At 47.1% G+C, this 21,905-nt stretch overlaps 1 protein-coding gene across 1 annotated transcript; it reads right to left on the bottom strand.

Moving 5' to 3' along the window:
- Window positions 1-3,015: 3,015 nt before the first annotated feature.
- Window positions 3,016-17,121, bottom strand: LOC133351236 (calcium-activated potassium channel subunit beta-2-like). Its single transcript, XM_061566320.1, has 4 exons — window positions 16,997-17,121; window positions 12,674-12,862; window positions 6,217-6,412; window positions 3,016-4,293 (listed from the first exon to the last, which is right to left on the bottom strand). The coding sequence occupies exons 1-4, from the start codon at window positions 17,047-17,049 to the stop codon at window positions 3,847-3,849; spliced, it is 885 nt and encodes a 294-aa protein (XP_061422304.1). The 5' UTR covers window positions 17,050-17,121; the 3' UTR covers window positions 3,016-3,846.
- Between the last annotated feature and the right edge of the window lie 4,784 nt (window positions 17,122-21,905).

The following is a 21,905-nucleotide window of genomic DNA, read 5'->3' on the forward strand; positions in this document are numbered from 1 at the left end:
TGGAAGTAGACACAAAGCTGAAAGTGAACGTGCACGATTTTTTTCCTTTGTACGGCGTATATCTTAATAAAGTAGCCCTGTGATAATGCTTGACTTAGCAAGCTGGCAAAAGAGAGCACGAAACCCCGACTCGCATGGAGCCAGATATAAATCAATGCTCGCACTGTGGGACAATTCACGGGGAAAAATAATAATAAACTCATGGCCGTGGTCCTGAAAACATACGACCATCAACACAGTGTGCACTGATTTACGATAGAGAATTATGGAAGAAGAAAAAAACATTTGATTTTAGAAAGTGGTAGACTTCGCAGAAACGTGTATAATTACAAATAAAAGGAAAAGACATATAAATGCATTACTCGCTATTTTCTTTTCGTCTTGCTGAGTTAGTGAGTATTGAAGCGCTGCATTCAAGAATGCAACCTCATGGCTTGTCATCTTCTGATTGAAAACAAGGGCATGTCTTACTTTGTTGTGTTACCTCAGTGTTTGAAAGCGGGCCAGTCAGCGCTCTCTATTGCCAGCTAAGATACATTACTATGAATACATTATGTATTTCGTCTTATTAGATTAGGCCTATTGCAGTGGCATGCATTATGAACATACATTTGGCATATGAAGCAATGGCATGGGATGGCCTTCATCTTGCATTGGATAGACCGTGGATCACGATGATGAAGACACTTTTCGACTATGCAGGTTGTTGCAACGATTGCTAATTGTTAAATGCTGATATGGGCAACTTTATTTTTTTCATCATCATCACCAGCAGCAGCCATGCTCTGTCTACTGCTGGATGAAGGCCTCCCCACAGAGTCACAATCATCCCTGACGGTCCTACACTGCTGCAATCTTTCGCACGTTTTTGGCACGTTGTCTCATCACTCCATCTCCACGTGCTATTCCTTGTCAGTACAATGCTGCGGGTTGCGTGGGTTAATACTCTTAGGTTTTTTCGGTAAAGTCACGTAGGTAAAATTTTTAAATTAATAAAAGTAAAATAAAACAAATTAAAAAATTCACGACGTTTCGGAAGCAACACAAGCCTCCGTCTTCAGGTGGAAAGCTTCAAAGCTTCAAATCTAGAATTGCGTGGGGTACTTAACATTACTTCATAACGCCGGTCGGTGCAGTTTGGTGAAGGCGTCAGAGCATAGGAGTGCAATACAACAATGGGTTGTGCTGTATTGCATTGCCCTCTGATGTCCAACGTGAAGCCCCGCCATGTATAAACACCTGCTATGCTTGTGGTCACCCCTCCAAATAACTGCCCAGGCTCTCACTGATTATCAAATGAGTTCGGCCGCATTTCTAGTAACGCTCTAAACATCCAACGTGGTTATTGCACGAGGCAGTTTGTGTGTATTTTACAGCTACAGTGAGACAACACAATTGAACAGGGTGGGGAGTGGGGTGCGGGGGATTTGCTCTTAGTTTAATTGCGTTGATGTTTTGAAGGACGTGGCTCTGGTGCCACGATAGGCCAATAAAATGCAGCACGGCACAGATGTGAGGCCACATCCCGTTATGGGAGTTAGTGTGTTAGTCGGCTGCCTCATTTGCATGCACAATGTTAAGACTTGGAAGGCGTGCACTCAATGTTATGGCCAAGACCTTATTTGTATGGTAAATCGATAGTTTAGGTCAGGGGTGAATTTCTGAAGGCATCTGTTTCAAACATAATCCGCATCTAGATGCCATCATCAACAAATCCATGAGATGATTGTTATCCAATTGAAGAATGTATTTTCTTTGAATCTATGCATTCAGTTTGCAACATTTATATTTTTTCAGAGCAAATCAAGGGCGCCACGGTGGCGAGATATTAACTACCTTGTCTGGTATACAGGAGGACGTGGGTTCACTCCCGACCCTGACGCCTGCTGTATATTTGGAGTTCGCATGATCTCACCGTGGTCACGTGGATACGCCACCTTGTTGAGCCATCATTTGTGATAGCGAGGTCGCTTCTGAAAGAGAGCTATTATAGCCCAGTGGGCCTTACAAGTGAGGGAAAAAAGTATTTGATCCCTGCTGATTTTGTACGTTTGCCTACTGACAAATAAATTATCAGTCTATAATTTTAATGGTCGGTTTATTTGAACAGTGAGAGACAGAATAACAACAACAAAATCCAGAAAAACGCATGTCAAAAATGCTATAAATTGATTTGCATTTTAATGAGGGAAATAAGTCTTTGACCCCTCTGCAAAACATGACTTATTACTTGGTGACTGATCATTTTATAGACTGATCGTTTCTTTGTCAGTGGGCAAACGTACAAAATCAGCAGGGGATCAAATACTTTTTTCTCTCACTGTACCTGGTAAAAATATTTTTTTATTTTCTTTGTTGATTGAATACGGAGCTTTCATGATGAAATAGTAAGCACATCGGACTTGCAATGCAGAGGTTGCCGATTCGATTTCCCGGCGTGGCAGTTTGACACACATTTCGTTAAGCCCCTCCTCGTGCTGTACTGTTTACCGCAGCGGACTTGCAACCCAGAGGTTCGCCCAGTTCGATTCGTACTCACTGGCACGGCAGTGGCAACAATGGGGCATTTTTATTGAAAACCCCCCCCCCCCATTGGATACAATCACAGTTAGTCAGTCAGCTTGCTCGTGTGTGGTGAGTCGAAGTGAGTGCACTGCCAGCTCTGGCAAGACATTGCGACAATCCGGGGACTCCCTCTTGTGGAGGCACTTCCGCCAGCAGTAGCGTGAGAAGGGAATTGCAGGGCTGCTCTTGTGCCTTTTGATTAAGCAGCGCTCGATGTTGAACATTCAAAAATGCACCCGTAAATAACACCGAATATGCACGAATCTTTACGCGGTGCATTTAATGATATTCTCTGGGAATTTAAAATGATTGTAATTGTAAAGGTTCACACACACACTCAACGATCGATGATGTTTTATTCATTAGCAATTTAAATGTTTTAAAAATCAGTAGCACATGTCCAATAATTAACCGCAATTATTCATGATTGAAAACTATAATGGTGCTCAGTGAGATGAATGACATGTGGGAATTTTTCTATTCGCTCGTGGGCAAAGTGAACCACTGCCTTCAACATCTGCCAGCGGAATGGTAGGAACCGTCCGTTTGCGAGAAGAATGGCTGTAACGGTGAGTGTAATGAAATGCTCGATTGGTTCACACTAATAATACAAACGCTCATGATGAGTGCACGGTTACAGCCACCAACATCGATCATCTCTGGGGCATGGCCCGTGGCAATGCTGGAGCCGCCTGCTTGCCCATGAATGTGAACACCAGCTCGCCGCACATGCTGGAATATTTGAACTGAAATGCAACTGAATATTGTGAGTACGTAAAATAAAAGTCAATATGAACTGCATAGAGCAGTAACATAATTACACTATGAGCAGTCGTGAAATAACCGATGCAATACTATTCTATGTTTGGGCCTATTCAATTCACTTCGAAGTGACTGCTCGCTAGAGATGTCTATTGACGGATGACTGAATTACAATCCGGTATCTTTAAAAATCACCATCATCGTCATCGTCGTACTCATATTTACGCGTGGAAAGATGTGCGTCTGCCATTTCGCTTTAATCTCAAGAAGCGCCGATAGGAGAACGAGACTCTGTGTACACGGTCGCCTTCCTGCAGTGGCAAGACGGTGCCATCGCAGTCGATGTAGAGTCGTCACATCACATGGACAATTCTATTCCAGCAAACAGTACGACGGACACAAAAAACGGATTACAATTACCGCAGTTTTCACTTTGTTGCAGCACGTGCAACGCACACTTTACATTTTTTTTAAGTTGTTACAAGCGTCAAATCAACACGGCCGTGCGTTCCCACCAGGCTACCTGGCTCCGCCCGCCGCTTTCGACCCCAATTTCATGACCTTGGTGACCGGCGAGCCGATGCCAATCGGCACGGTGCCGCCACTGATGCTGCTGACCATCACACGCCTGCCGCTCTGCGGTTTCGACCGCCTGTTGCCGGGGTACACGGCCGAGGTGTGGAACGCGTGGTAGCTGTCGCAATGCTCCTCCAGACGGTGGCTCACGCACAACAGCGCCAGGAGCATGGCGCCGCACGACATCGCCGCAGTGGGCCACATCATCCACTGCAGCAGAGCCTTGGAGTCGATGGCAGTGCGGTTGAGGAGGGCGTCGTCCTGATGCACGCGGGCGTTGTAGAAGCATCGGAAGGGCGTGTGGTTGAGGGCCTTGAAGGACGACCTCAGCGGGTCGATCACGGCGTGAGCGTCGACCTGGTCTCGGTAGCAACTGGGCAGGAAGTAGCACTGCGGGATGAGGAGGAGATGGTTAGCGTGGGAAGAGAAATACACCGAAGGAGAGTACGCGTTGGACGTTTGATTTGTCCTCTTAGGGTTTTTTCGGTGAAGTCACGTAGGTAAAAAAGAAAATTAATAATTTTAATTTTATTTTTCAGGTAATTAAAATTAATAATTTTAATTTTATTTTTAGGTAAAAATAAAATAAAATTGTATTATTTTAATTTTAAAATTAATAATTTTAATTTTATTTTTTACCTACGTGATTTTACCGAAAAAGCCTAAGAGTATGAATCCTTGCAGTCACGAAAGCTTCAAATCTAGAATTAGTTTGATTTGTCCGTTTAAAGGTTCGCGACGAAAGCACTGAGCCACGCCGTTCCATCTTAGAATAGGGTGGTGAGAAAATGTTCCATCGCTGGTTTTGCTGAATATCCCACGGAAAAAAAATCCTATAGGACGCTATAACACTTTTTTATCCTATTAAGACGATTTCCTCTAACACACTTCCCTCCAATTCCAGTTGGAATGGTATCGCTAAGGGCTTTGGTTGCGAATGTCAAACAGATTTTTCAAAACATCCAACCAACGTTGCTTCGGTAGCGATAAAAGTGTCGGTCAGTCAGTTATCCGGCTGTTCATCATTGAGCTGTACCGATGTGTGTACAGTATGGTGAACTTCTTTCGCACAGTACGTAGCCAATCGGAGGTGCGATGCGCTTTCAGGTCGTCGTGCGTGTGAGTTTTTGGAATGATGTCCGACGTTTTGCCCCATGTGACGGGAAGCTATTTCAGGAACTGTGCTACTTACTGCCCAGGAACTGAAATAGCTTCTTGTGGCAGCTTCCCTCGTGAAATGAATGTTCTTGAAGCTCCCCCAGCGCTCGGGTCAAAAATATTGTGGACATTGTGCCAAACAACACGTGGCAGTACAACCGGGAAATACATCCTGGGGGAGCCACCGCCATCAACACGGCACACTCAACACAAGCTCACAAATCGTGCATTGGTGAATAAAGCCTCAACACATTCATCAAAACAGACTGCGTTCAGAGTAAAAGTACACGATGGCCGACGTTTCGAGGGCGATGGCACTTCTTCACAGCACACAGGCCAGAGAGGTAGAAAGGCCAGAGAGGTAAATCATATGGTTGGAGGAGGGGGGGGGGGGAAGTGAAGTCGAATGAATATTTTTTTAAAGCATTCAAATATTACTACGTGACTTTACCGAAAGAATCAAAGAGTATGGATTCCTGCAGTCACGATAGCTTCAAATCAAGATTCAATCAAATATAGTTTTTTTTTGTCGAGAAGGAGGCTAACCTGTTGGCGATAATGATTAACAAATCCACGCAGGCCTCCTTGGAACCTCAACCTTGAAAGTGTGTGTATTTGTGGTCGACTTAGCCTTAAAACGAGTACCTGCTGCGGTGTGTAAACATCGCCACGCGGGAGACAAAGGCGGCCTGGCGTGGTGCTGGCCACCCACCCCCTCGTGTGCCGTTCCGGCCATCATCTGTGCTCGCCAACAGCACTTGCCCCAACAGTTTGTTACGGTAATCTTGGTTATTTCGGTAAAGTCACGTAGATAGAAAAAAACAATTAAAATTTAAAGAGCTTTTTCTCTCCGCCTGATGCAGACCGCTTGTGTTGCGAACGAAACATAGTGGGTTTTTTGCTTTTATTATTTTTAATTAATTGTAATTTCATTTTTATTTTCTATCTACGTGACTTTACCGAAAGAACCAAGAATATGAATTCCTGCAGTCACGAAAGTTTTAAAGACAAAATGTATGTTTGTTACGGCTATACGGAGGGGCTATTTGTCTTTTGTCTCTTTGAATTTCCATCCTGGGCTATTAAACGTCGTGAGTCGGTGTGGCCCTTTGGCAGCCCCTTGTCGTTTAGTCCGCTCCTTCTCGAGCGAGGCACCTGCGAGCTGGAGGATATGGACTGCTCGTCGCGATGCAGCAGGACTTTGCGTCCCCACGGCGTCACGTTGACGTAGACCTGCAGGCACGGGTAGGTAGAACGCCCCTTGCAGTAGGGGCCGCACTCGAAGGCGCAGTCAATCCACTTGGAGATCTCGGCCGAGATCACCGTGCAGTTCGCCTCCTCGCTACCCTGGCTGCGGATGAAATCGGGAGCACAGCGTTGGCACGCAATGGTCCGACTGTGTCCGTCCATTATGAAGGTCGCACTCGTTACGCACGCACAAGGTGCTTGCCACTAATTCAAATGAACCACAGTGACTTGCCGATCTCGTCAAAGGAGCACGAAACATCACGCGAACTCATCACTGCATCGCGCGCTTTCAGATGCGCTTCTGCGGCCGTCTGGAGCGCTCTTCCTTCCGATGTTAGGAAGCCACTGGAGCTATGCACTTTTAAATAATCTAGAAATTGAAAGCTAATTTATTTAGAACAGTTTTTTGTGTGTGTTTAGTTAATTGTACATCCCCCGCACCTCTTAATTAGCGCCACCCCCGGTTAGTATCGCTCTCTCCCTCGGTGTCCTCTCCTGCCTGGGAGGGCAGCCTTTCTCCTGAACGGGCAGGGGTGGCCAGCTTGGTGACCGGGGGCCTGGCTACGTCCGGTGCGAAAGAAGTTCAACATTCGTCCATAACATACAAGGCTCCCTGTTGAATTTCCGGACCGCAACCAAGGCACGTGTCTCAAGTCGCTACGAAGGAGACACGTTCCGAACCGACCACGATGGGAAAATAAATTCAACACATTTGTCAATAATTGCCTCAAAAGGAGACAAATAAACGCATGTGACATTTAAGGCAAATGGTGCATCTTCAGTGCACGCTTGTGTGTGCTTCGTAAGAGGGGCTATTGCCTGAAATGTAAACTATTGATTTGAAGCTTTCGTGACTGCAGGAATCCATACTCTTTGGTTATTTCGGTAAAGTCACGCAGGTAGAAAAATCATAGATCACGACGTTTCGATCGCAACACAAGCGGTCGTCCTCAGGTGGGACAACCACAGCACGATTGCTTGTGTTGTGATCGAAACGTCGTGATCTATGATTTTTCTACCTACGTGACTTTACCGAAAGAACCAAAGAGTATGTCAACTATTCTATACATACTTATACATCTTCCCTCCCCTTTTATGGTAGCATTGTTGACAAACGTGCCGGATTGTTGCTGTTTGTGCTTGTGCAGCACTGTCAATGCAGCCTTACCAAATAATTTGACCGAAATAGGTTCCATCTGCTTCTACGCATATACAGGTGTGTTAATGGTCGTTGCCGCCGTGTTAATGGTCAGCACAGTGAGTGGGCTTGCAACCCAGAAGTCGCGCCCGTTCGATTATTTCTCCCGGCACGGCAGTTGCAACAATTCTGGCACCTTTCATGAGTGACCTCCCGCCTCTGTCCGCCACAATGAAGTCCAGCAGCAACAGCAGCAGGGTCGTGTGTGGTATGGGTGAAGTGTAGGCACTCCCACCTCTTCAAAAACGTCTGACCAGCGTGATAAAGTAGATCGACCCTACTCTCCCCAAGGGGCTCTCGAAAAGTTCCTTCTCGTGGGGGCCCCCTTCCGCCAGCAGTGGCGCGAGCAAGCAATTGCGGGGCTGCGCCTTCACCTCCTCGCCGATTACGAGGAACGCACGGGTGACGTAATGGATTAAAAATGACACGGTTAAAACCTTGATATGAATTTCACGGGGCACTACATTCTCTGTTTACCCAGGGCCCACAATTTACGATAAGGACAACCCCACCCCCCCTCAAATGCATGATTCAATGCAGGTATCATGAGCGTAAAAATACGTTTTAATCAACAACTTGCTTAATTATTCACAGGATATGAAAACCACATTTTAGTTGTCTTTATGTGCAGGTATTCGGTGATTGGAGACACCTACAGTATGTGGTACACTTGAAACCCCAGTTTAACCATTGCCAACTGCCCAGATTTGAACACATGATCTCTCAGCGGTGCGGATGGAATGCTTGGACATGGGCATGCAACATAGCTACGTCATCCTAGGACCCCAATGCGCGATGCATGGAAAGCAAGAAACAAAAAGAGAACCAGGGCAACCGACCACACTAAAGAGGGAAGGCCACTTTAAAGAGATGCTGCATCGTTATAAGCTACAGTTGTAATTGTTGTTGTTGTAATATCTACATAGACTATGCATGTACATGCGTAAAGACAGTGCGTCAACTAGGAGACGAGTGGTGACAACAGGATAGGGAGAGTGAAGGGATGATTGCAAGCTCCAGAAAGGTTCGAGAACTTGCCGGAGAGTTCGAGAAGGAAAGGCGGGACCAAGGGCGGGGGTTGGTCACGCCGGGGATAAAAGAGGGGCGAGGAACGAGGTTGGGGGCTGTCTGGTGCGGACTTGGGGCTGTCGTCGCTGTCTTCTTGTCGTGACTGTCTTCTCATCCTGACTGTCTTATTGTCCTGACTGTATTCACCGTCTCCACATTGGCACTTTCGCACTGCCGCCCTCCTAAGCCACGTTAAAGTTCCATAAAAATAACCCTCTACAGTTCGAGTCCGAATTCTTTACACTTGCACAAGAGTGAGATGGATTGTGGGATCACGGGACGGTGAGCGATGGCGATTGGGTCAGAAGTCTTTTCATCCAGCAGTGGCTAAACAATGGCTGACAATGATGATGATGATGATTACGTGAATGTATTTGTATGATGTTGGAAATGTGTGTGCGTGATACGGTAAAATAAAACACACCCTGAAATAAGGTGACCGAATTTATTGAAGGGCTCGAATTTATCGAAGGACACGTGGTGAGCTGGCAGCGCCTCCCACTTTTACATAACTACGCCCACGCAACCGCCCAGCACCTCCCACACAGTGAGCAGATTCGCTTTTTCTGCTGGCGGCCCCAAACACTACAGCTCGTCTCGTAATAATAACAAAAAAATGTCAACTTGTAGCAACCCAGTTGTCACACTCAATCTTTCAAGAGAGGGAACGTGACTAGCGGCAAGGCAGCCAGCCAGACGGTGCCAACAATTGGGCCGAAATCTGCGGGCCGGAATAATATGAAGGCGTTATCGGCCAATGAATGCGTGTTTACATGTGGGAGTAAACCATAGCACCCGAAGGAAACGAACTGGAACAGGTGGAGCCCACATTTGCCGGTTCATATTCTCCTGGAAAACCAGGATATGGCACCTTCTCGATGCCCATTGGAAGAAAGTTTCACAATATTTGTGCGATCCAACAAACCTCGCCTCCACAGTGCTGATTTACAAATGTGCGCCACCATCAGATAGCCCCACCCACTACTCATGTAGCTCCACCCACTACTCAGGTAGCTCCACCCACTACTCAGGTAGCTCCACCCACTACTCATGTAGCCCCACCCACTACTCAGGTAGCTCCACCCACTACTCAGGTAGCTCCACTCACTACTCATGTAGCTCCACCCACTACTCAGGTAGCTCCACCCACTACTCATGTAGCTCCACCCACTACTCATGTAGCTCCACCCACTACTCAGGTAGCCCCACCCACTACTCAGGTAGCTCCTCCCACTACTCATGTAGCCCCACCCACTACTCAGGTAGCCCCACCCACTACTCATGTAGCTCCACCCACTACTCATGTAGCTCCACCCACTACTCAGGTAGCTCCACCCACTACTCATGTAGCCCCACCCACAACTCAGGTAGCTCCACCCACTACTCAGGTAGCCCCTCCCACTACTCAGGTAGCTCCACCCACTACTCATGTAGCTCCACCCACTACTCAGGTATCTCCTCCCACTACTCATGTAGCTCCACCCACTACTCATGTAGCTCCACCCACTACTCATGTAGCTCCACCCACTACTCAGGTAGCTCCACCCACTACTCATGTAGCTCCACCCACTACTCATGTAGCTCCACCCACTACTCAGGTAGCTCCACCCACTACTCAGGTAGCCCCACCCACTACTCATGTAGCTCCACCCACTACTCATGTAGCTCCACCCACTACTCAGGTAGCTCCACCCACTACTCAGGTAGCCCCACCCACTGCTCAGGTAGCTCCACCCACTACTCAGGTAGCCCCACCCACTACTCAGGTAGCTCCACCCACTACTCATGTAGCTCCACCCACTACTCATGTAGCTCCACCCACTACTCATGTAGCTCCACCCACTACTCAGGTAGCCCCACCCACTACTCATGTAGCCCCACCCACTACTCATGTAGCCCCACCCACTACTCATGTAGCCCCACCCACTACTCAGGTAGCCCCACCCACTACTCATGTAGCACCACCCACTACTCAGGTAGCTCCACCCACTACTCATGTAGCTCCACCCACTACTCAGGTAGCCCCACCCACTACTCAGGTAGCTCCACCCACTGCTCATGTAGCTCCACCCACTACTCAGGAAGCTCCACCCACTACTCAGGTAGCCCCACCCACTACTCATGTAGCTCCACCCACTACTCAGGTAGCTCCACCCACTACTCATGTAGCCCCACCCACTACTCATGTAGCTCCACCCACTACTCATGTAGCCCCACCCACTACTCATGTAGCTCCACCCACTACTCATGTAGCACCACCCACTACTCAGGTAGCTCCACCCACTACTCATGTAGCTCCACCCACTACTCATGTAGCTCCACCCACTACTCAGGTAGCTCCACCCACTACTCATGTAGCCCCACCCACAACTCAGGTAGCTCCACCCACTACTCAGGTAGCCCCTCCCACTACTCAGGTAGCTCCACCCACTACTCATGTAGCTCCACCCACTACTCAGGTAGCTCCTCCCACTACTCATGTAGCTCCACCCACTACTCATGTAGCTCCACCCACTACTCATGTAGCTCCACCCACTACTCAGGTAGCTCCACCCACTACTCATGTAGCTCCACCCACTACTCATGTAGCTCCACCCACTACTCAGGTAGCTCCACCCACTACTCAGGTAGCCCCACCCACTACTCATGTAGCTCCACCTACTACTCATGTAGCTCCACCCACTACTCAGGTAGCTCCACCCACTACTCAGGTAGCCCCACCCACTGCTCAGGTAGCTCCACCCACTACTCAGGTAGCCCCACCCACTACTCAGGTAGCTCCACCCACTACTCATGTAGCTCCACCCACTACTCATGTAGCTCCACCCACTACTCATGTAGCTCCACCCACTACTCAGGTAGCCCCACCCACTACTCATGTAGCCCCACCCACTACTCATGTAGCCCCACCCACTACTCATTTAGCCCCACCCACTACTCAGGTAGCCCCACCCACTACTCATGTAGCCCCACCCACTACTCAGGTAGCTCCACCCACTACTCATGTAGCTCCACCCACTACTCAGGTAGCCCCACCCACTACTCAGGTAGCTCCACCCACTGCTCATGTAGCTCCACCCACTGCTCAGGAAGCTCCACCCACTACTCAGGTAGCCCCACCCACTACTCATGTAGCTCCACCCACTACTCAGGTAGCTCCACCCACTACTCATGTAGCCCCACCCACTACTCATGTAGCTCCACCCACTACTCATGTAGCCCCACCCACTACTCATGTAGCTCCACCCACTACTCATGTAGCACCACCCACTACTCAGGTAGCTCCACCCACTACTCATGTAGCTCCACCCACTACTCAGGTAGCTCCACCCACTACTCATGTAGCTCCACCCACTACTCATGTAGCTCCACCCACTACTCAGGTAGCTCCACCCACTACTCATGTAGCTCCACCCACTACTCAGGTAGCTCCACCCACTACTCATGTAGCCCCACCCACTACTCAGGTAGCTCCACCCACTACTCATGTAGCCCCACCCACTACTCAGGTAGCTCCACCCACTACTCATGTAGCTCCACCCACTACTCATGTAGCTGCACCCACTACTCAGGTAGCCCCACCCACTACTCATGTAGCTCCACCCACTACTCATGTAGCCCCACCCGCTACTCATGTAGCTCCACCCACTACTCATGTAGCCCCACCCGCTACTCATGTAGCTCCACCCACTACTCATGTAGCCCCACCCACTACTCATGTAGCCCCACCCACTACTCAGGTAGCCCCATCCACTACTCATGTAGCTCCACCCACAACTCAGGTAGCTCCACCCACTACTCAGGTAGCTCCACCCACTACTCAGGTAGCCCCACCCACTACTCATGTAGCTCCACCCACTACTCATGTAGCTCCACCCACTAAGGTATATCCGCCCGTTGCTTCTATCATGAGTCGAGCATGAAGGCATACAAATACTGAACTAGGGACAACATCACAATTCTCACAAATATTTAATGGGGATCAGGGACAGCGTTTCTGAAACCACCGGGCTTGTCCCGGCGAAAGCAAACAATTTAGAAGCCTGAATCCCTGAAACGTTCCTGCTTATCGATCGACCGACATCGTAACAGACGCACCCGTTCATTATGGGCCGGAGTACCAAGGTCCCCACGATGAAGTACATGATGATTGAGATCGCCACCATGATGAGTCCCAGCAGCATGGTACGCATCTCAGCGGCGGTCATCTGCTCCTTGATGGGAGCCTTGACCCTGGGGGCGACTCTCTCCATCTCTTGCTCCTGTACCAGCTGATTGATCTTCATGCTGTGTGGAGAGCATCATAAGAAGAGACACATATTCATCTTCCGCGTTCTTTCGGTAAAGTCACGTAGAAGGGAAGTAATAAAATAATAAAAATAAAACATAATAAAATAATTCTCACGACGTTTCGGCCGCAACGCAAGCAGCCGTCCGTTTTTTTTTCATTCTTCACCTGAGGACGGCTGCTTGCATTGTGGCCGAAACGTCGTGATAATTATTTTACTATGTTTTATTTTTATTATTTTATTACTTCCCTTCTACGTGACTTTACCGAAAGAACCAAGAAGATGAATCTCTGCAGTCACGAAAGCTTTAAATCGAAAATACATGATATTGTTATTATGAATATAAAACACATGCGAACAGCCATTTGGCGAAAGCAACACGTCACGCATGGCGCTGGCCACATCACCCACTCGTACATCACGCCGACCTTAATACGTGCTCGCTAACAGCAATTTCCCCATGGCTATAGTGTGGATCTTCGTCTTTGGGTGAATGTGAACTCTTCGGTGATCCTCGCAGTGGCTTTTGGCTAAGCATCGAACAAAGACGGGCACTGCATCGGGCGCCTTCAGATGCGCTTCTGCGGCCGTCTGGAACGATCTTCCTTCCGAAATTAGGAAGCTACTGGAGCTATGCACTTTTAAATCATCGAGATTGAAAACTCGTTTCTTTACAACTGCTTTGTGTTTGGTATGTTGTCCTTCTCCCACACACCCGATTAGCACGGTTGGCTGCATACAGCGCGAAAGTAGTTCAACATACATACATATAAAATGAGAGTGCTTGTTTGTCTTTGTCGAGGCTTGCATCGTGTGTATGTTGAACTTATTTACGTAGCCAACCATGCTAATCGGAGGTGCGGTCAGGTATGACAGAAGACCCGAGTAGAGGGCCGCTGTGAGAGAGAATAGCGACCTTGAACCTGATCCGGGCAGTGACCGGGACATAATTGAGTGATTTGAGTGCATATCACGTCAACACGCCCACTAACATCTGTTGCTGGAGGCACTTCAGTTTTCCACTTAGTATATCGGGAAGCCATTGAGTTGATCGCCAAACTGGATGTCTCATTGTGAGCTTTCCCAATCATATGACAGACGAGGTGCGGTGGATGAGTTGGCGTGTTCGTGTTCACGACAATGCGCAACAAATGGTTCCGCAGTCGCTTAAAGTTTGTCGACTTTCTTTGTTGCTGTCCGCATGAGTATGGCGTTGAAGTAGGGTGCTACGGTGGCGAGATGTTAACTGCCTCGCCTGGTATGCAGGAGGTCGTGGGTTCTATCCCAACCCTGACACCTGCTGGGTGGAGATGGGAGGGTGAGGAGGGGCTGGGTGGGGAGGGGAGGGGAGGGTGGGGCTAGGCGGGGGGTGGGAGGGGAGGGGCTGGTCACCCCGTGGTGCCCTTATAAAACTCAACGTTTAACCTACTCACGCCGGCTTGTGCCCCCCCTCACAGTCGGGCATATTTGCGAAATACACCACGCCGCCGTTGACCCTGGCCATTGACCGAGCAACCCAACGTTCCTACCAGCTCCCTCCGCAGGAATGTGTTTGTAAAACATGAATAAAAAGTCCATCCCATGTGTTAGTGATTTTTTTAATATTTTAGGCAGGAAATTAGTTTTCAATTTTTTTTTTCTGGGTTGGGACCCCCAGACAGCCTGGCAGATTTTGTCCCCCCCCCCCAATGTTGACTCCATGGCTACGGTCTTGGTGGAAGCCAGCGGTGGACAACGCCTGGCTAAGTGTGGTGGAATTCAATCGCTGCCCAGTCGGAGTACTTTGGATGTACATGAGTTTAAAAGAAGATCATTGGACCAGAACCAGCGCTCCAGTTTAGAGGTGCAAACTTCCCAGCATCTGTATATTTGGAGCAGCAATTATGACTGCGAAGAGCTGAGTGTTACCGGAAATACGTGCGGCATTGGACAGTGAAGCGGTCAATGCGGCGGTCGAATGGCGACAGATACGCCGCAGAGAGCGTAGATATGACAGCAGTCAACGTGGAAACAGAAGATGAGGAGGTTCCAACCGATACAACAACTTCCACCTTATATATATAAAAAAACTATCACACCAAACCAATATACCGTGGTACTCCGCACTCCTAGTAAATGATAATTCTGCCCAATGTGTTGGAAGAACGTTACCAACAATGCATCATTGAGATAAAAAAAACACATTCCTGCGAAGGGAGCTAGTAGGAACGTTGGGTTGCTCGGTCAATGGCCAGGGTCAACGGCGGCGTGGTGTATTCCGCAAATATGCCCGACTGTGAGGGCGGTCACAAGCCGTCGTGAGTAGGTTAAACGTTGAGTTTTATAAGGGCACCACGGGGTGACCAGCCCTCCCCTCCTCACCCAGCCCCACCCCTCCCACCCCCCACCTAGCCCCACCCTCCCCTCCCCACCCCACCCAGCCCCTCCCCACCCTCCCCACCCAGCCCCTCCCCACCCTACCCTCTCCACCCAGCCCCACCCCTCCCATTTTTGGATGCACGGACGGACACAACAATCCCCTGTGGGCTGGTGTAACCAGGATGTTCCTACCAGTATAACTGCTCTTGTATACTCGTCTGCATTCCATGCCAATATCTTGCACACACATCCATCACTCGTTCAGACTGTGTTATGTCTACATCATTTAGAGCACAAGGTGCTACATACGCCTGAGTAGTTAATGTCGTATTACAATATTATCCACAAATAATATTACATACACAAATACAATATTATATACAAATAATGTGAAACACAAATAATATCGATTAGTTGGTAATGGTGGTGCGTCTGCAGTGATGCAAAGTACAATATTTCTTGCCACATGTACCTGCATAGCTTAACACGTAGGCTTTCGCGACCAAAATCATCCACAATAAGAGGTTTTTTTTCGGTTAGATCGCGCAAAAATATAAATGTGTCGTTAAAACCCGCCACCACCCGACACAGCCAACTAGTAAGGGTTGTCACGTAAACAGAACGTGCCAATTCGTCACGAGTACAGCACACCGGTGTGTTGGAGAGCCACATTTATCTATTTACGCGCTCTAACCCAAAAAAACTCTATTATACCTGCATATTTGATCATCTGCAGCATAGTTGTAACTGTCAACAACACATCACAGCACATATATTTAAGTGTAAAATAGCTAGAGTTCTATTCGTGCAAAAGCTTATTTGAGATCAGGCTGTGTTATACTCTCATTATATAATTGAAAACAGTACAGTACTAACAAAGTAATATAATATATTCGTTATCACTCACACATAGACGTAGTGACGTACATTTAAATAATCTTGTCATTAACAGACGACACAATAGCACACAACTGAAAAAAATAATTTCACCACAAACTTTGACAACTGCTGAAAGTAAACCCCTATTAATTACAAACGTGTTCATATGTGAACTCTGCCGATTAGAATATATCCATTGCCTCGCATAAAAATACAGCTCTTTGTCAATCCACTGTTGAAGCACTTAGCACGCGATTACAATAAATCAATCAATATACATGAGGACAAATACTTTGGTTTAACACGTAGGCTTTCGCGACCAATAGTATTAATAATTAAGGTTTTTGGGTGTGATCGCGTAAGTATCAATGTGCCGTAAACCTCCAACACCCGACACAGCCAGGAAGGTTTGTCACATAAACAAAACGTGGTAATTATGTATTACTTCAGCCCACCGGTGTGTTGGAGAGTAAATCCACAACATTTACAATTTGAGTTAACGACGTTTTGCTGCAAATTACATCCAGCATCATCGGGCGTTGTGCAAATCGCCCGACACACCGGTGGGCTGAAGTAGTAACTAATTATCGCGTTGTTTACGTGACAAACCTTAGCGGCTCTGTCGGGTGGTGGAGGGTTACGACACATTTATACTTACGCAATCTAACCCACACACACATTTATACGCGATCTAACCCACACACACATTTATACGCGATCTAACCCACACACACATTTATACGCGATCTAACCCACACACACATTTATACGTGATCTAACCCACACACACATTTATACGCGATCTAACCCACATACACATGTATACGCGATCTAACCCACACATACATTTATACGCGTTCTAACCCAAAACCTTAATAATGGACAAATACTTTACCCGATTCCGAATGGCGCCGTTGGAATTGGCTGAATGTTTGTTTCCGACTCCATGGCTGCTGCATTCGTTGAGTAACAACAGAGGGCCCAGGACGGAATGTCACTGCACGGCTGTCTCCCGCTCACCGTCACCCTCCCGCGGCGCATCCGGAATCATTATATCAAATAACGAGCGCAGTGGCACATTTTGATGCGGTATAAAATATTCACGTGGAGGGCCACAGATTCCATAACAGCGATAATGTTGTTTCAGTCGCGTTTCATTCTCATTCCCCGTTGTTTTGTTGTTGTTGTTGTTGTTATTAAACAAGGCTATTCAGACACTGTCTCCCCGACAGACCTGGTCTGCACCTGAGGACGGCTGCTTGCGTTGTGGCCGAAACGTCGTGAGAATTATTTTATTATGTTTTATTATGATTATTATTTTATTATTTCCCTTCTACGTGACTTTACTGAAAGAGTCAAGAAGAAGGCTAACCAGGCTCTGTGGATGTCGCCCGCGGATGTGTAACATACACAACGTAAGAGAAGTTTTTTTGGGGGTTAGATCGTGTAAATATAAATCTGTCGTTAAACCCGCCACCACCCGACACAGCCAATGAGTAAGGTTCGTCACGTCAACAGGACGCGCCAATTAGTTACTACTTCAGCACACCGGTGTGTTGGAGAGTAAAACTCACGACGTTTACAATTTGAGTAGTACGACGTTTCGCTGGTGATTACAACCAGCTTCATCAGGCGATGAGCCAGACTCGTGATGAAGTCTTCCTGTTTCGGTCTTAAACAGACTAAAGGTGATGTCACCACACAACGTGTAGCAAAACAGAGCTGCAATTAATGGCCTGGCTTGCAAGCTTGCTTCATTTGTATTTGAAATGTTTTTTTCTGCATCACGTTTTCCTGAAATACACTACAGTCCGATGACAGGCAAGGTTCGATAATTGTACTTTTGCCCATGATTGCTGGCTACAAGGCAATACTTAAAAAAAAATTCGTAATTATTTACACCTCTTGATAAATTCACTGCCGGATGGAGGCCTCCAGACACGACCATGGGGGTCATTTGGCCAATGCTGGTTAGCGAGGGCGGTGGGTGGAGGGGGTCAGAAACCATTTCACGTACCACTTGGCACTGACGTGAGCCATGGCCTGGAATCAAACTCAGCTCTCCAGATCCATAGCGCAGTGCGAACACTCCGAACCACTGCACTCCGACTCCCATGCAAGACCGCGGTGTCAACTACTCACCTGGCTGAAGGAGGCATCGAAGACGCTTGGGTTTTCTTTGCCGTGCCAAAGTCTCTTAAACTCCAAAACAATCTTCTTGGTTCTTTCGGTAAAGTCACGTAGAATGGAAATAATAAAATAATACAAATAAAACATAATAAAATAATTCTCACGACGTTTCAGCCACAACGCAAGCAGCCGTCCTCAGGTGAAGAACAGGTCTGTCGAGAAGACAGAGTCATACAGACTCTGTCTTCTCGACATACCAGTCATTCAGACATTGTCTTTCCGACAGACCTGTTCTTCACCTGAGGACGGCTGCTTGCGTTGTGGCCGAAACGTCGTGAGAATTATTTTATTATGTTTAAGTTTTATTATTTTTTTATTTCCATTCTACGTGACTTTACCGAAAGAACCAAGAAGATGAATCCCTGCAGTCATTAAAGCTTTAAATCGAAATCCAAAACAATCTTTAAGCACGAGACAAAGTCATCATAATCTGGAGTGGACCACCCGGTACCTACCACACTGCACCGGATAGAACTCGACGTGAAGCAGTCAGGCGAATTTATGGTCCAGCACTTACTGATTCACTTCACTCACTCACTCATCCGTGGTCATTCACCTCCTCGGCAATCTTCTATCGCTACTACCGTGGTAATTTACCGTTACTCCTGAACTTCGCTCGTTCATTTCCCCCCATCCATGTCGAGGACTCGGTTCTCCCACACTGACAGTTTCGACTCGTCAACGCAGTGCGACCACCACACTTTGCAATTCTCTCCTATAACTTATTTTTCCAAACGCTTACAATAGCCTTACTCCATTGCAGCAACGTGTTGACTCTCGCATATTACAACTTTGACAGTGCTGACCGTCGCTGACCGCTTTATGTTTTTTGGGCTTTGTTCTTGTACTCAACAACCACACAAAGCACTTCATCTTTGTTTCTGCGTTGATGTTTGTGTAAGGAGCTGACTCGCCAAATTTGCGTGAGCACCTGCGAAACACGTGGGTCATTTTATTGACGCAATTAATCCGTTCATTGTTATTCTCCGTACGAAGTGTTGGCTATACGGCGTGCGTCGCTTGTCATCTTACTCTCGCCTACAAAAGAATCGCGCACATGCACAGCCCTTGTTGTCAACCCACTGCTGGATGAGGGCCTCCCCACGCTAATCAAATCGTGCCGGATTGTTTGACTATATTCAACCCAGCTGGACTGCAATATAGGTTGAAGGCAGGGAGGGGGGGGGGCATATAAGTACAGTACAGCAATTTATTTTGCTGTACTGCCTTTCTGCTGCCCACAACGTAGTTCCACAGCCTATATCAACTGTTATGCATGGTGGTTGCCCTTCCGAGCACGATCACGGCTCAAAATCCTGCTTAGCTTCCAAGATCTGATGAGATTGGGTGGACTCTGGGCAATTTCGGTCAAAGGCCATATCATTATTTGTAAATATTGTCCACTTGTTTTCATCATCATCATGATACCGTTTGTCCCATTGACCACCACTACCTATCGATCCAGGTCCGTCTTGCAAATTAGACTATCGCGGTCTCTTGAGTTCTCACCTGGTTAAACGCAACAATATAAACTCTTAACTTGAGAGACAAAATGAGCATGACGACGAGCCGCTGTGTACACCGTGGCAAGACTGCAACACCCGGCTGCATTGGGGCCACAGTCATCCGGAATTATTAATTTTGCTTGCACAAAATAATAATCTGCGTTACTCTTAGGTCTTTTCGGTAAAGTCACGTAGGTTAAAAATCAATAATAAAAATAATATTAGAAATAATAGAAATTAAATAATAAATCACGACGTTTCGGAGGCAACACAAGCTTATGTCTTCAGGTGGAACAGTCACAGCACAATTACTTGATACAGCAATTGTGCTGTGACTGTTCCACCTGAAGACGGAAGATTGTGTTGCCTCCGAAACGTCGTGATTTATTATTTTATTTCTTATATTATTTATATTATTTACCTACGTGACTTTACCGAAAAGACCTAAGAGTATGAATCCTTGCAGTCACGAAAGCTTCAAATCTAGAAATAATCTGCGTTGTTGTTGCGAATATGGGAATGCAATCACCAATAAGGAGAAAATACGCCTCCTTTCCATACGAAATGTTTTTGTTATGTAAGAATACTGTAACTTGCTTGAATTAAACCAATGCTGAAAACATCATTCCCAGAAGACTGTGTGGCCGATGTGATGTCTAAAAACCATGCTTTTATTTCTTTTATATGCAGGGACAGATATTTATGGGAAGCAGACGTAGTGTCTGTCGCTAGCAGACCTCCCAATCAATGATTGTGAATATAATACAATCTATACATGGCGAGACAACCCATCTTAACAAAGAAGTCAGCGTAGGCTGAAAAAAAACTCAAGTTTCACACAACACAGAGAAACGTGTACAAAACGCACTCAGCCTTGTGCATTAAGAGAGCCACGATGCATTTCTTCGGGAACTGTTGATGGATTTTTTTTTGCACAATGCACAAGGCTGGCTGCTTCTTGCACACGTTGCGTTGCGATTGTGATCAGTGATTGAGGCAGGAATCCATCCCGTGTGTGCCGAGGCATGTCAGAGCGTTTATTTCCTTCTTGACTCGGAGATTAGAATCCTGCGCAGGGCGCATTCGTGTGGGAATACAAGAACAACTTGCCATGCGATCTTCACAATATTCAGCAAAGGCATTACACTATTGTGGTCTATTTTACACCAGTGGTTTTCTGTTGAACACGCCTAAGAGCTATTATCACACATATCTCATTTTAGTTTTCGCTCATTAAACACTCGCTTATTATACACACGAGACACTAATTATGCTGCCTGTGGTGTAATGGTTAGCACACCGCAATTGCAACCCAGAGGACGCCGGTTTAAATGCGATCTCACGGTGCAGCAGTTTTAACAATTGGCAAGTTTCTTAAATCCACTACCGCCACCGCTAACCACACTTGCAATACTTATGGGGACACCACAGTTGATTTATCGGTAGGTCGCGTGTGGTGGCATAAAGTTGTGGTCCTCTCACCGATCCCCAATTATGTGGCCACTGTGGAAGAGGAGGCTAAATTGCCCTTTCAAGGCGTTCTCTAGAGCTGCCTCTGGTGGAGGCTCTTCTGCCAGCACTGGCACGCGTACGCATGCACCTATTACTTTGTTTCTATACTTGCTTATTTGATTTAGTTGCCTAAGACCACAGCAGTCTCTGATGTTAAGCCGGGTAAAGCCTGGATAGTGCTCTGATTGTAGACTGCCGGTGAGTGCCAGGTGTTGTTGGAGTGGGCTGCGAGGTGGCCAGGAGGTGGTGGCGTGGCGATGATCACAAAGAAGAGCTGTCGTTATTTTCCAATGCAGTAGAATGACTATTGACAACTCCCTAAGTGCTCGTTGAGATGACGACACCTTGAGTGCTCTCTGAGATAATGCGATGCAACGCGATGACAGTTCAAAGTGGAAATGTAATCTTTCTATGACATTACGACACCGATAGCACAAGTGAAATAACATTGGGAAATACAAAGAATAAAATGCATAGATACGACCGAAGGAAAAAAAGACATTCAACTGTGACCCACAAGTAAAATTCATGCCTGAAAATAGAAATTTCCTCCGAACATGATTTCGAACCGAATCTCTGGAAAACACAAACGGCGCA

The sequence above is a fragment of the Lethenteron reissneri genome, chromosome 36 (assembly GCF_015708825.2).
Source record: "Lethenteron reissneri isolate LAM-NWPU_2019-01 chromosome 36, ASM1570882v1, whole genome shotgun sequence".
Classification (NCBI taxonomy): domain Eukaryota; kingdom Metazoa; phylum Chordata; class Hyperoartia; order Petromyzontiformes; family Petromyzontidae; genus Lethenteron; species Lethenteron reissneri.